At 45.0% G+C, this 14,242-nt stretch overlaps 1 protein-coding gene across 1 annotated transcript in view; it reads right to left on the bottom strand.

The window, feature by feature from the left end:
- URB1 (URB1 ribosome biogenesis homolog) overlaps positions 1–11,533 on the bottom strand; it is a 79,116-nt gene extending 67,583 nt beyond the window's left edge. The window contains exons 1-6 of the mRNA XM_044996665.1: positions 11,395–11,533; positions 8,571–8,710; positions 6,509–6,660; positions 4,162–4,294; positions 1,918–2,014; positions 653–738 (exon numbers count right to left, since the gene is read on the bottom strand). Of these exons, the coding sequence (XP_044852600.1) occupies positions 653–738; positions 1,918–2,014; positions 4,162–4,294; positions 6,509–6,660; positions 8,571–8,710; positions 11,395–11,533 (747 nt within the window). The remainder of the gene's footprint in view (positions 1–652; positions 739–1,917; positions 2,015–4,161; positions 4,295–6,508; positions 6,661–8,570; positions 8,711–11,394) is intronic.
- Between the last annotated feature and the right edge of the window lie 2,709 nt (positions 11,534–14,242).

Below are 14,242 nucleotides of genomic sequence, written 5' to 3' on the forward strand. Positions count from 1 at the left end.
TGCCTGGCAGACTACATCACTAGCCCCAAATCAGGATACTCCCAATCTCGACTGCAAGCAGATCCACACTGCAACAGTTATCTCTAGTCAGGAGGTCAGGATGAGGGATGCTACAGAACCCTATCAAGACTATGTCTTTAATTGGAAACCTATGGTAAAGGTGCTTCAACCACCAGACAAGGACAATTCTCTGCACCCCATTTGCCCCAACAGCCCCCAATATAAAAGCAACATAAAAGCTCTGTTCCTTCTGGAAGTGAGGCAGTGTGTTCAACAGCTAGATTTTCGAAGTAAGAGTAATAACTTATTGCGGATATACCACCCCGTTTCTCCTGGAGGTAAATGAGATGGGATGTATGAGAAATGTTACATACAAGCAGTAAGTAGCTTTTAAATTCAGCTGTGTGATCATTTCATTTAAAATTCTACTTAAAAAATATCACATTACAAGCTTTAGCCCTGAGACAATTTTATGGCCAACATATAAACTCCCGATGAACAAGCTTGGCAACAGAAATGCTGATGATTCTTTGCAGCACAATGCCAGAGTAATAAATAGGTGTATATTCTTTGGGAATGCATTGCAAAGCTGTCTTCAGTAGCAAGAAAAACAGAAAGCAAGAGACAAAGCCATTTCAAGGGCATACCAGACCTTTGTTCCCAGTGTGGAAAGCAGAAGATTGATAGTAGAAACTTTATCTTCCTTTAATCCGGTCCTAAGAATATCTGGAATGAAATCTAAGAACATATTTCAAATGTTAGAGTTGTGATCTGAAGACAAGCAGTATTTGAATATGAAATTAATTTCAGGGAATTTGTACTTGTTTGTCCTCAATGTCATGTCACTCATCTCTGTGTTGTATTTAAAGATGAACAAAAATACCAGTATTAGCATGCATGGTGAACAGATAATACAGTGATAAACAAACTGCTCTGATATTGCCTTTTTTTGAAATACCTATTGGAAGGATTATTAGGCAGTTAGTTAGCTCAGTTATTATTATTTAATATTTATATTGAGCTAGCGCCTAGAGACCTCAATCGAGTCAGAGCTCCATTGTGCTAGGCTCTGTGTAAACATATACTTAGTGACAGCCCCAGCCCAGAAGGACCTACAATTACTGAAGTCAATGGGATTAATTATAGGGTCTGATTCAAAGCCCACTGATATCAATAGTATTCCCATTAGCTTCAATGAACATTGGGTCCAGTTCTTAGTATGTTAAGTCAACTGCGTAGATAAGTCTTTTCAGAAGCAGACCCTAAATTAGCTAAAAACCCTGATTCCTTCTCTAGTGCACTTCTGTGAGCTATTCTATGTGGGGCTAGTACAGCTACCTCTTCCTCAGCATACGGGGGTTATACAAACACCCTCTGATGGCACTTTCCTGCAGATCCCAAATGAAGGGCTTACGGGGTAAAGCAGCCAGAGATAGTGGCCATTTGACCCAAGGACAACCCATTCTAAGGGCTTACACAGGCCTTGCACAGGCTATCTGCACAGGGATGAATTTCACTGTGTTCAAAAACTAGATCTTGCCTGATTTTTTAAATATTTAACTTTAAAAGAAGGCAGCACATCCAATGTTATTACATTCTGGAGAAGCTTAAACGCCATAAAGTCTCCTCTGTCATCTGACCTTTGTGGTTCTGAAGGTACTATAAGCTTATTTATCAAGAATTGGGTCATCTAGGCCTTCCTATTTATCCTGCAGTCTCTTTGCGGTCAGCATAAGCAATACCATCACCGTTATTTTCAGCCAGTACAGCCAAGTGTTTTGGAAAGCATAAGCTTATTTCAAATCAATTTTTAAAATTGAATTTCCTTTGTCTTGTCAATGCTGTTGAATTGGTTCATATTTTTAAACGTGATCTTTAAAAGATGCTCCTTTAACAAAAGCAGTAATTGTGAAGTACCTTTTAACTCTAGCACTTGTACTAAGATAGTGTTGTCACCAGCAATTAAAAAGGAGAGAGCAAACTGAATATATGCCATACGGACATCTGGTTTCCCCTAAAAGAAAATTAAAAGACACTTTTAGCATATAGCTTGTACACAATTGCAACATTTTTACAGCAGCAGTTTATCATAAAATATGCAATAAGTTGTACAGATATGTTTTATATAAACACATCCCCAGTATATTAATCTGAAAAACTATACGAGTTTGTCAACCACAGTCTATTAACCTGTGGCGATTACTTTCATATCTTAGCATCTAGTTAGGAAGGCTGGTTGGGTCACTAATTTTTCAATTTTGGATACCTGGGCTAGGTCACAAACAATAAGTGGTTTGGCATTCAGACTCTAATCCCCATTTATGCACATCACCAAACCACCACAGATTGTTGAGCTATTAAGACAAGCCAAGGACCAGACTAATAGGGTGCTATTGCTCAGGACCAAGGTATATTGGCAGTGTTACATAAACTGACAGGAGTTCTGTCTGCATAAGGCCACAAGATCTGACTGTAAATTACGATTATTTTTAAAGATTAATTATTTAACTTCCATCTGGAAAATGAAATCCCTAGCCCGTTAGTGTAGTGGTTCTCAATCAGGGTATGTGTACCCCTGGGGGTATTCAGAGGTCAGGGGGGTACATCAACTCATCTAGATATTTGCCTAGTTTTACAACGGGCTACATAAAAAGCACTAGCTAAGTCAGTACAAACTAAAACTTCATAGACAATGATTTGTTTATACTGCTCTGTATAATATACACTGAAATGTAAGTACAATATTTATATTCAAATTGATTTATTTTATAATTACATGGTAAAAATGAGAAAGTAAGCAATTTTTCAGTAACAGTGAGCTGTGACATTTTTTGTCTTTTTATGTCTGATTTTGTAAGCTTTTAAATGAGGTGGAACTTGGGGTACACAAGACAAATCAGACTCTTGAGAGGGGTACAGAAGTCTGGAAAGGTTGAGAGGCACTGTGTTAGTGTATGTCATTTAAGCTATATGTAAAAAACCCCAAATAAATATAATTACTGGGGTACAATGTGAAACAGCTTTCCCTTTAAAAGTGACTTGTAAGAAGGGGGAAAGAAAAGAAAAAGCAGTGGGGACATGAAAGATTTTGTCAAAAAGTTAGGTAGTTTGTTGGTTTTCTGCTTGATTTTTACATTAGAAATTCAGGCTTGGTTTAGCCTGAGACACTATTACAACTGGAGAACTAGTGAAATGATGACATCACAATGGAGTGAAATCTGAACAACTGAGAAGAGAAGGAATTTTCAGGCACTGTCTGAAACTCTGTTTTGGTTAATAATATCTAATTTGCTCCCATGACTAATGAACACGTTGTTAAATGAATATCCTGGATAAAGATTTAACACCCAAGTCTTTCAATTAAGATGTGAGAGTTCACAAAGGTAGATCCTGCAGCAAAACACCACACTTGACACTCCTAATAACTTAACATAAAAAAAAAACCAACCGATTTGCCCCCAAAACCATTAGTTACAATTTCCAAAGCAGAGTGTAGTTTTTTCAAAAATATTGGGTGAAATCCTGGCCCCACTGAAATTGATGGCAAAACTCCCACTGACTTCTACAGGGCCAGGATTTAACCTGTTAATTTTAGAACTGGACAATTTCCACCACTCTGAAACATAAATTAAAAGCATTAAAACATTGCCTTTGCCTTCATTCCATTCTAGCCTTAAAATGTCCTGTCTAATGGCAGTTCTTTCCTGTGGCCAACAAACCACATAATAAGGCATGATACAATTTCATAACAAACTAGGCCACCCAATACTATGGCAGCAAAACTCAATCAGTTTTCCCTATGGCATTATAATCTTCAGGCGCTCCACTTCATCAGGGTAGCAGAGATCAAGGAGGCATGGAAATGAAATGAGCAACTCCTATGGGTGCCAGGCTTATGTTACACAAGATCTCCCATAATGACAGACACTTAGAAACATCCATGACCCCTGGGTGTTTCCCATTTAAGTGAATGGGAAACTGTTCATAGATCAGCGAGTGCCTATTATAAACAATCAGACAGAAAAGGGGAAGGAAGAGGTGGAGAAGCAGTAGTGGATGAAAATACAGTGGAGTCACATTAGCAAGTTTACTTTAAAAATTAGCAAAAGTAAACCAAAGATACCTCCATGCCAGCTCATCTGACCCCTGCAGATACTTTACCTTCTTATCTCTTTTCTTCACTAATCCAGGCAGGAATTTATTATTAAAATCAAAATGACTATAGACATCCCTTGCAGAATCTGGCCCCTGTGCCACCATGGCCGACAGCAAGGTGAGGCATACTCGAGTCATCCTACATGAATAAATAGGGGGGGAATGCATGTTATTGCAGGAATGATGGTTACACAGACGTTATAATGTGAGAATTTATACCTCTCAAATCATCCAGCCCCAACTTCCACCAAAGTCAGTGGGAGCTGCAGGCACAGAACAGCACTCGGAGTCTGTCCCAACGTGCGTAAGCAAGCACAGTCAGGAAAGCTAAGCTATAACCACAATGAACCTGATTCTGTATTCCTACTGCATGCAAAGCTCTCACAGTCCATAGGAGCCACGGCTCAAGAAGGAATGCAAGATCCCGCAGCTTTACAAAGCAACCACTGTTATTCATTTAGGCTAAATGCATGCAACTTTTCCCTAATTCACACAGAATTCCGGCCAATCTTATTTTCATATTGCCTGTTTTTAAAAGTATGTTTCTCAGATCAAGGCCCTGAGCCTGCAAATTCTTATGCATGTGCTTAACTTTAGTATGGAAAGGAGAGCCATTGGAACTACCCCTGGCAGAAAAATTAAGCACCAACGTAAGTGTTTACAAGATCGTGCCTTCATTCATTCCTATCAAATTGTTTGTATTATTATTGCTTATTATTATTTTCTTTGTTAAAGAATGCAGAAAAAGAGCTGTATTCCTGTCACTGGACCAAACCCTGAAGTCCTTACTAGTTTTCATTCAAATTTTATACTCAGTCCTTACTCACTGACTGGAGTGGAAGTCTATCTGAGTAACGAAAGGAAAAAGTCAGAGGTACTGATGTAGCGGGAATAGGCACAAGGGAATGTACATCTACATTGTTCCTATCAACTCAGCTTACACACACAAATATACTGGGAGGCTGGATGTAGATGTTCCCGAATAAGGGGGAGAGCGCTAGAAATGAAGGCTCCAATCCCTGCATCCACTGATGTCAATGGGATTTTGCTGATAACTTCAAAACTGGGGCCATAAGGGCCCGATCCTGCAGCCCTTACTGATGTGTGAAGACGTGCCATTATTAATAGCTGCAGGATCAAGCCCTAAAGTTCCAATATTGAAATGTTACCATTCATAAAAAATCCTGAGAAGATGCATACAAAGCAGAGATCCTGCCTCCATATGCCACAACAACATGACCTCTTTATGCTTCAACTGTACAACATATGTTCTCAGCAAATTATTCTAATCATTATATTCTATGCCCCATGGGTGCAACTGACACATGAAAATAATTGTTTTGTGACTGCCAAACCCCTTGGCCTTTCCATTTGGCCAATGTAGCTATGAAAAGTCAAAACACCCTATCTGAAATTCAACAGGACTGTTTCCCTTAGGCAAGCTCTGGAAGGATTTCTCCAATAGCTGTATTTTGGGGTCATTATTATGAGGGTACATTATTTTGTTGGTAGTATTATTGGAGCCATGTTGATGCCAGGATATTAGAGAGACAAGGTGGGTGAAGTAATATCTTTTATTGGATCAACTTGTGTTGGTGAGAGAGACAAGCTTTTGAGCTTACACAGAGCTGACGAAGAGCTCTGAATGCCCAGACAGGGTCCTTGAACCAATAAAGCACCTTTCCTCATCCAAATGACACACTGGGATGTAAAGCAAGAACCACCCACCAAACCTCAACTGCCATGGAGGGACAAAGCAGAAGAAATGGTTGTGGAAGTACCTCCTTTGGACTTCGAATTTATTTCTTAATTTATTTATAATCTATCAAAACAATTAGTTGACACATTTAAGAGACAGAAAAAGGTGTTGAGAAAAAGCTGGGCTAATGGAGAAATTCTATTACAAACGTGTCGACATTTTGTGAAAAGACTAGGAAAAAGAAGCAACAATCAAACCGAACATTTCTTGCCATCACCATGGTGTTCTGCTCAGCTTTGGTGAGCAATAGAAAAGGAAACCTCTCTCTGCACCTCCCTGGCACCTAAAGCAGGTGTCATATCACAAATGACATAGTTAGGGTAAACAGAGCAAGCAGAGGAAGAGAATGGAAAATTACAGAGTTAGCTAAAGTCAAGTGCAGCACTACTCCCTGCAGCATTCCTGCAAACACTTATATGTATGTGCCTAAGATTATACACTGTGAGCAGTCCTCCTAAAGTCAGTGGGACTCCTCACATTGCAAACAGTTCAGCACACGCTTAGGTCTTTGCAGGATGGCGGCCCATGGTAGTATATCGGGACTATGTCAGAGCAACCAATACAGGTTCTCACTCTGGTATGCAGTAGACTTACCTGTGACTTTCAGAATACAAAGCAGCATAGATTAATCTCATATAGCTATTAATCAACTTCTTTACTATGTTCATCCCCACAACAGAAAAATGGCACAGGTCACTTGCTGTTCTCAACAAGATGGCTTCCAAAGCTTGAAAAATTAACAGCATCTGCAAAGTTCAGAGATATTTTAAAATATTGTTGCCATTACTTTCCTCAAATATCCCTATATAAGCAAATATAAATAAGAAAATTAGAACAGTAAACATCATAAATAATGAATAACTGTGCAACAAGAGGAAATGCTTCCAAATGTGAAACTCAAGGTAACACACTGATTCTCTTCCAGATAGTTAACACTGAAATAATATGCTTGGGCAGAGGCTTCCATACTATGGTCTATGGATCACTACTGAGCAGCGAAGAGGTGGTAGGTCACAAGGTACCAACTCTTCTCCTTGTTTCCAGCTGCAAAAGTCATGAAATTCAGTGTTGATAATGGCAAGATAAAGTACATCAAAGAGAATCATTTGAACTACTCATACACTTACTATATTCTAAAGTAGCTGTAACCAGTAACGATTAAGACCTAGGCCTCAATATGGACAGCACAATTAAAACATCTGCTCATAGTGCAGCAGCATTCAAAAAAGGAAGCAAGACACTAGGATGCACATGTGGATGGAATGGAAAATAATACTCAAATATACAGTAGAACCTCAGAGTTACGAACACCAGAGTTACAAACTGACTGGTCAACCACACACCTCATTTGAAATCAGACGTACACAATCAGGCAGCAGAGACCAAAAAAAAAAAGACAGCTACCGTACAGTACTGTGTTAAACGTAAACTACTAACAAATAAAGGGAAAGTTTTAAAAAAAACGATTTGACAAAGTAAGGAAACTGTTTCTATGCTTGTTTCATTTAAATTAAGATGGTTAAAAGCAGCATTTTTCTCCTGCATAGTAAAGTTTCAAAGCTGTATTAAGTCAATGTTCAACTGTAAACTTTTGAAAGAACAACCATAATGTTTTGGTCAATTACGAACAACCTCCATTCCTGAGGTGTTCGTAACTCTCAGGTACTACTGTAATGCCATTATATACAGAACTCAAAAACTGTACCTAAGCCCCAATACTGCACTGAGCTCCTCACAGTGAAACCCTACATACACACACACAACCCTACTGCAGCATCAGGGCCTTACTGTGTTTTATCAGTAGGTGGAAGACTATCTACACAGCAAGCAGCGGACAAAGCAAGACACAATGTATACATAGTTTTTCTGTTATGTAGCAGAGAGGATATTTTACTAAAGAGTGGTAGCTGTGTTAGTCTGTATCAGCAAAAACAACAAGGAGTCCTTGTGGCACCTTAGAGATTAACAAATTTATTTGAGCATATGCTTTCGTGGGCTAAAACCCACTTCATCAGATGCATGGAGTGGGTGCCACAAGGACTCCTCATTGTTTTTATTAAAGAGATTGTTTATTGGAAGTTAAAAGGGGCTCTATCCACTTCAATCAGTTGTAAACAAACTCTTCTTTACCTAAATTACTAATAACGCCTTAGATAATTAGCAGTAAGAGAATTATTGGTCACTATTTATGCTCTTGTTTATGTTTTGCATTTCTCTCGGCTCAGACAATAAGTTTTACCTTCAGATTCTTAATGCTGCAATAGCTGGATATCAAACACTACAAAAGAAGGCTTATTTATCTAAAAACAAGTACTTTTATTAGATTTGTGTGTGCACACATGTGTATAAACATTTCTATTGGTCTTGAGTTTTAGAAAAGCTTTTCTTAACAAAATTCAAAGGCCTCGGTACTACAGAGCTTGACTTCAATGGGACTATTCAGAATACATTAGGTTTAGTATGTGTAAGCGGCTTTGCAGGATGCCTTTACACTTTATGACAAACTTATAAGGCCACTAACAACTTAACCGATTTTTCTGCTCCTCAGATCTCCAAATACATTCTTTTATTCTGTGTTTATACTACAATTATTAAATGTTCTATTCAGTGCACGCTCTACTGTCCATTACAAATGCAATGCATGTGGGCAACTTACTTCACTTTCAGGCCTTCTTTCACCATCCAAAAGTCTGAAAATTTCAGCACACTCCACAGAAATTTTTATATATCCTTCTACTACATCATATAGTTCAGTAGATGGTAATGTCTTAGCTGTGGAGACGAAGTTTTCTAAACCTGAAAGAAAACAAGCATTTTCTTGTAATCAAAAGCATGCTTTTCAAATGACAGCTATAACCTGTATTCCGGCTTCACAAACTCTGTACACTGCATTATAATTTGTCAGGGTTCATGGGAGAGGTGTCTGGTATGGAGAACATGACGTTCAGCGGGGAAGAAACTTAGACCAATATCATCTACTCATTAACATTTTCTTTCCCGCTTTATGTTCATCTGAGTGCTAGGCATATTACGGCCAATCCAAGGGTACATCCACTAATATAGAATGGGAAAGTTACAAGAGCACAATGTAACCAACTACACTTCACTGAATAAATCCCCACAAAGGACAGAATTTATCCAAGAATATTTCTACCCTGAACACTGAATTACTTCATAGCATTTCAAGCTCATTTAAACATGCAAAAACTGAAAAATAGTTTGAGAGAGTAATAAAGATGTCCCCCCTTTTTTTTTTGCATAAGATACAGGAATACTTGTATACTAAAGAAAATACACATAATGCACCCAACTACATCCAAGGCTGCTTAGTGAAAAAGTAAAATATATATAGAGAAAATGCAAAATCTTTGTGAACAGTAACAGCGAGCGACTCACAGTACAAATGCAACAATAATTCATTTATTACTGGGGCACCTGCACTAAACAAGCTCCTAGGTGTGGGTCTCAATCCCCCCATCCCCACAGGGATGGGCCACAATGCACGAGATCCGCACGAACGGAACAGTAATGCACTTGGAGCAGCACTGGGAGGGGAGCAGTGCAGTGTGGGCGGACCTGGGAAATAATAAAAAGCAGGGGGGCGAACGCAACAGGAACTCAGCACACTTTGAAGAGTGCAAAGGCAGCAGCACGAGGGGGTGATGACCGGTGACAACTCAAAGAGCAGCAGGGGCAGGGGTGAGCTGCAGCGGGTTCGCACGGGTTCGCGCAAACCCGTTGTTAAATTTAGCAGCCATTTTAGAACCGCTTGTTAAGGGCTGCTAAATTTAACAAAAGTTCCCGCCCACTCCTCTCCTGCTCCGCCCCCTTCTCCTCCCCCTCCCCTGCTTCCCGCGAATCAGATGTTCGCGGGAAGCCTGAACAAGCAGCATGGAGGCAGCCAGCAGGTAAGCTAGGGCGCGGAGGGGGAGGGGAGGTGCGGCTGGCTCAGCAGCTCCCGGTCCCAGACCGCGGCTCCCTCCAGCCCAGCGCCGGCCCGAGGAGTCGGGCCCCGTGGCTGCTGCCGAGCGGCCGGGCCCCGGTGCCGGCCCGGCCCGGGGAGTCGGGCCGAGCGGCCCGGCCCGGGGAGTCGGGCCGAGCGGCCGGGCCCGGGGAGTCGGGCCGAGCGGCCGGGCCCCGGTGCCGGGCCGGCCCGGGGAGTCGGCCCGAGCGGCCCGCGGAGTCGGGCCCCGGTGCCGGGCCGGCCCGGGGAGTCGGCCCGAGCGGCCCGCGGAGTCGGGCCCCGGTGCCGGGCCGGCCCGGGGAGTCGGGCCGAGCGGCCCGGCGAGTCGGGCCCCGGTGCCGGGCCGGCCCGGGGAGTCGGGCCGAGCGGCCCGGCGAGTCGGGCCCCGGTGCCGGGCCGGCCCGGGGAGTCGGGCCGAGCGGCCCGGCGAGTCGGGCCCCGGTGCCGGGCCGGCCCGGGGAGTCGGGCCGAGCGGCCCGGCGAGTCGGGCCCCGGTGCCGGGCCGGCCCGGGGAGTCGGGCCGAGCGGCCCGGCGAGTCGGGCCCCGGTGCCGGGCCGGCCCGGGGAGTCGGGCCGAGCGGCCCGGCGAGTCGGGCCCCGGTGCCGGGCCGGCCCGGGGAGTCGGGCCGAGCGGCCCGGCGAGTCGGGCCCCGGTGCCGGGCCGGCCCGGGGAGTCGGGCCGAGCGGCCCGGCGAGTCGGGCCCCGGTGCCGGGCCGGCCCGGGGAGTCGGGCCGAGCGGCCCGGCGAGTCGGGCCCCGGTGCCGGGCCGGCCCGGGGAGTCGGGCCCCGGTCCCGGCCCGGCGGAGTCGGGCCGAGCGGCCAGGGGGGCCGGGCCGCCCCGGGGGGCCGGGCCCCGCGGCGCCAGTCGTGGTCCTGGCAGAGTGGACCCGGTCCCCAGGGAGTGTGGTAAGGGGGCAGGGAGGGGGTGGGTTGTGGGGGGGTGGCTAGGGGTCAGGGAAGTCAGAGGGCAGGGAACAGGGGGATTGAATGGGGGCAAGGGTCCCGGGGGAGCAGTCAGGAAAGAGCAGGGTTGGATGAGGTGGTGGGGGCACTCAGGGACAGAGAGAAGGGGTAGTTGTATGGGGTAGGGGTTCTGGGGGGCCATTGAGAATGAGAGGAGGGGTTGGGTGGGGCGGCAAGGGGCAGTCAGGGGACAGGGAAGGGGGGGATGGGTCAGGGGTCTCGGAGTGTGTGTGTTAAGGAACATGAGGGGTTGGATGGGGCACGACCGCCCCCACGGGGGGGGGGGGAAGGAGGGAACCCTGTTGTTAAAATTTTGGAGGGAGGAGGGAACCCGTTGTTAAAAATTTGGCAGCTCATCACTGAGCAGGGGGACACCCCACGCTGGTGCCCCGCCAGTGCCAGTTCAAGGGCGGCGGCAGGAGGGTGGTGGTGGTGGTTGTGGTAATGCCCCCGGCAGTAGGAGCACGGGGGGGGGGGGGATTAATGCCCCCAGCAGCAGGCTCCCCCGCGGGAAGCACGTGTAAGCCGAGCCCAGCTCCCGCCCCGGCTCACCCTTGGTCGCGGTCCCGGGGTCCCGCAGCAGAGATTTGAAGTGGGTGCCCGTGAATTCCCCCTCCGCGCCGCGGGCTCTCTTGGGCTGCGCTGGCGCCCCCGGGCCCGGCGCCGGGCTCCTTCGCTTGTGGGCGCCCATCGCGCCCGCCTCCAGGCTGCGCTCGGCGGCTACACGCGGCGGGCTGGTCCGGCCTCTGCTCTCCCGGAAGCGGCCCGGGTCCGCCTCCCTGCTCGGTCCTCTGGAAACTGCAGCCGGCAGCGCCCCGGCCCAGCGCCGGCTGAACAAGCCCCAGGCTCTCTCCCAGCCCCCCGGGAGGGGGGGGCACGCGGCCCTGCCCCCCCCTACACCCCCTGGACATCCAGCCCGCGCCCAAGCCCCCGCTCGGCCACCCACAGTCCGCCTGAGCACATCTGCCGAGGCCCGGGAGGAGGCAGGGAATTAGGCCCCTACTGCGGCTTTAGGCCCTCAGTGCCTAGTCCATCAGCCTGCAAAGGGGAGCCCAATGTGTGCTCACAGTCAGAGCAGCTCTCGTTGACAGGCATGATGGTAAAACACCAGCGGGCTGGCCCCGCTAGGGCTCGCCTCCGACCATTGCTCACCAGTGTAAGCAATTGCAGGACGTTTTAGAAAACGTTCCCTACAAGCCTCTGAGAACACGAGGGAAATTCCCCTAAAGATCCTGCTTTCTGGCTATTGGCTAATCCAACAACAACAGCAAAAATCAGTGGAATCCAGTGGGTGTCTGCTTCATTCTTCTTCAGTGAGAAGCGCAGGGCCATGCTTGCAGGAAAGGTTATCGCAAAAAAATGTGTCTTGTATTTCATCAGAGAGACATTTTGTACAGGCTGCTTTAATCTTAATTCCTAAAGGCAGGGCTGATACTTAGTATTGTTTTATTCCTCAAGGAGTCCAGCTAATTTCAATTGGACAACTCAGCAAGAGTAAGGGCAGCTAAATCAGGGAGTTGAAACATCTCTTGCTCATAAGTACAACCATATGAGAATGGGGGGAAGGGGGCATATTCCATCTGTCACTACTTCACTGTCCTGTAAATATCTATCTGTTAATACTCATCACTGTAGTATGTGAGCCTCTAAAGAAACCTGAAGGAGCCACTCCTGGATCCCCCCCCCCCCATCCCAATTTATTGTATGTGGCTGCATCTTTACTAGTTTCTCTCCCTCTTTTATACTGTTGTTTCTCTGGGACTCCTCTCCCCCAACTCTCCATCTTCATTACCCCTCTTTCCTAGGGTCTCCTAAACCAGTGGCTCTCAACCTTTTCAGATTAATGTACTCTTTTAAGGAATCTGATTTGTCTTGTGTACCCCAAGTTTCACTCACTTAAAAACTAATGCTTACAAAATCAGACATAAAAATACAGAAGTGTCACAGCCCACTATTACTGAAAAGTTGCTTACTCTCATTTTTACCATATAATTATATAATACATCAATTGGAATATGAATACTGTAGTTCCATTTCATTAAGTACATTTTCATATAGAGTAGTATAAACAAGTCTGTATGAAATTTTAGTTTGTACTGACTTTGTTAGTGCTTTTTGAGTAGCCTGTTGTAAAACTAGACAAATATCTAGATGATTTGATGTACCCTCTGAAAGACCTGTGCATACCCCTAAGGATATGCAGTACTCCTGGTTGAGAATCACTGTAAACCCCACTCTCACTTCCCTTTCCTCCCAAATTCTCTGCCCCTTTGGTCTTCTCTCTCCTTGTATTTCTCATACCCCTGAGTCTCCAACTTCCTTTCCTATCTTTTGAGGATTCCCACCCCTGGAATTCCCCCATCTAGGAGTCCTTCTCCCACCTCCCAGTTAGGTGTCCTCCCGGTTAGGTGTCCCAGCATTGATGATGCTTCACTTGTGTCTGCAAATAACTTTTTGTTCAGGCTCTGTTCATACAACCTGTTTATATGCACACTGCATTCATACATACACCAACTGTTACTTTAAGGAATATAGAAGCTACTGAGCAACCTATTAAAATGGATGATCTATTTCTATTCCAATACTCCTTTTCTTTTCCCTTACCCTCTACTTTTTTTCGAGGAGCTGGAGGGGTGCAAAAGCAGCACCTGAAATTTCCAGTGGTGGGTTATCACCCAAAGATGATTTTTATGTTGCTAGGGTTGGGAGCTTGGGAGCTCTACAAGGGAGAAAACAAAAATGCCAGGGAGTCATCAGCATATGTCCAGCATCAAGAAACATACAAGATCTGCTGGTAAAAAAAATGGCCCAACACTGTAGCATTTAATCTCAGAAAGGGGAACTACACACCAATGAGGAGGTTAGTGAAACAGAAATTAAAAGGTACAGTACCAAAAGTAAAATCCCTGCAAGCTGCATGGAAACTTTTTAAAGACACCATAATAGAAGCTCAACTTAAATGTATACCCCTATTTAAAAAACATAGTAAGAGAACCAGAAAAGAGCCACCGTGGTTAAACAACAAAGTAAAAGAAGCAGTGAGAGGCAAAAAGGCATCCTTTAAAAAGTGGAAGATAAATCCTAATGAGGAAAATAGAAAAGAGCATAAACTCTGGCAAATGAAGTGTAAAAATATAATTAGAAAGACCAAGAAAGAATTTGAAGAACAGCTAGCCAAAGACTCCAAAAGTAATAGCAATTTTTTTAAAAATACATCAGAAGCAAAAAGCCTGCTAAACAACCAGTTGGGCCAGAGAGCACTTCAACTTCCCTGGACACTCAATTACAGACCTAAAAGTCTCAATTCTTCAATAAAAAAAACTTCAAAAACAGACTCCAATGAGAAACTGCTGAATTGGAATTAATTTGCAAACTGGACACCATTAAATTAGGCTTGAAT

This window comes from Mauremys mutica, chromosome 1 (genome assembly GCF_020497125.1).
Source record: "Mauremys mutica isolate MM-2020 ecotype Southern chromosome 1, ASM2049712v1, whole genome shotgun sequence".
NCBI lineage: Eukaryota > Metazoa > Chordata > Testudines > Geoemydidae > Mauremys > Mauremys mutica.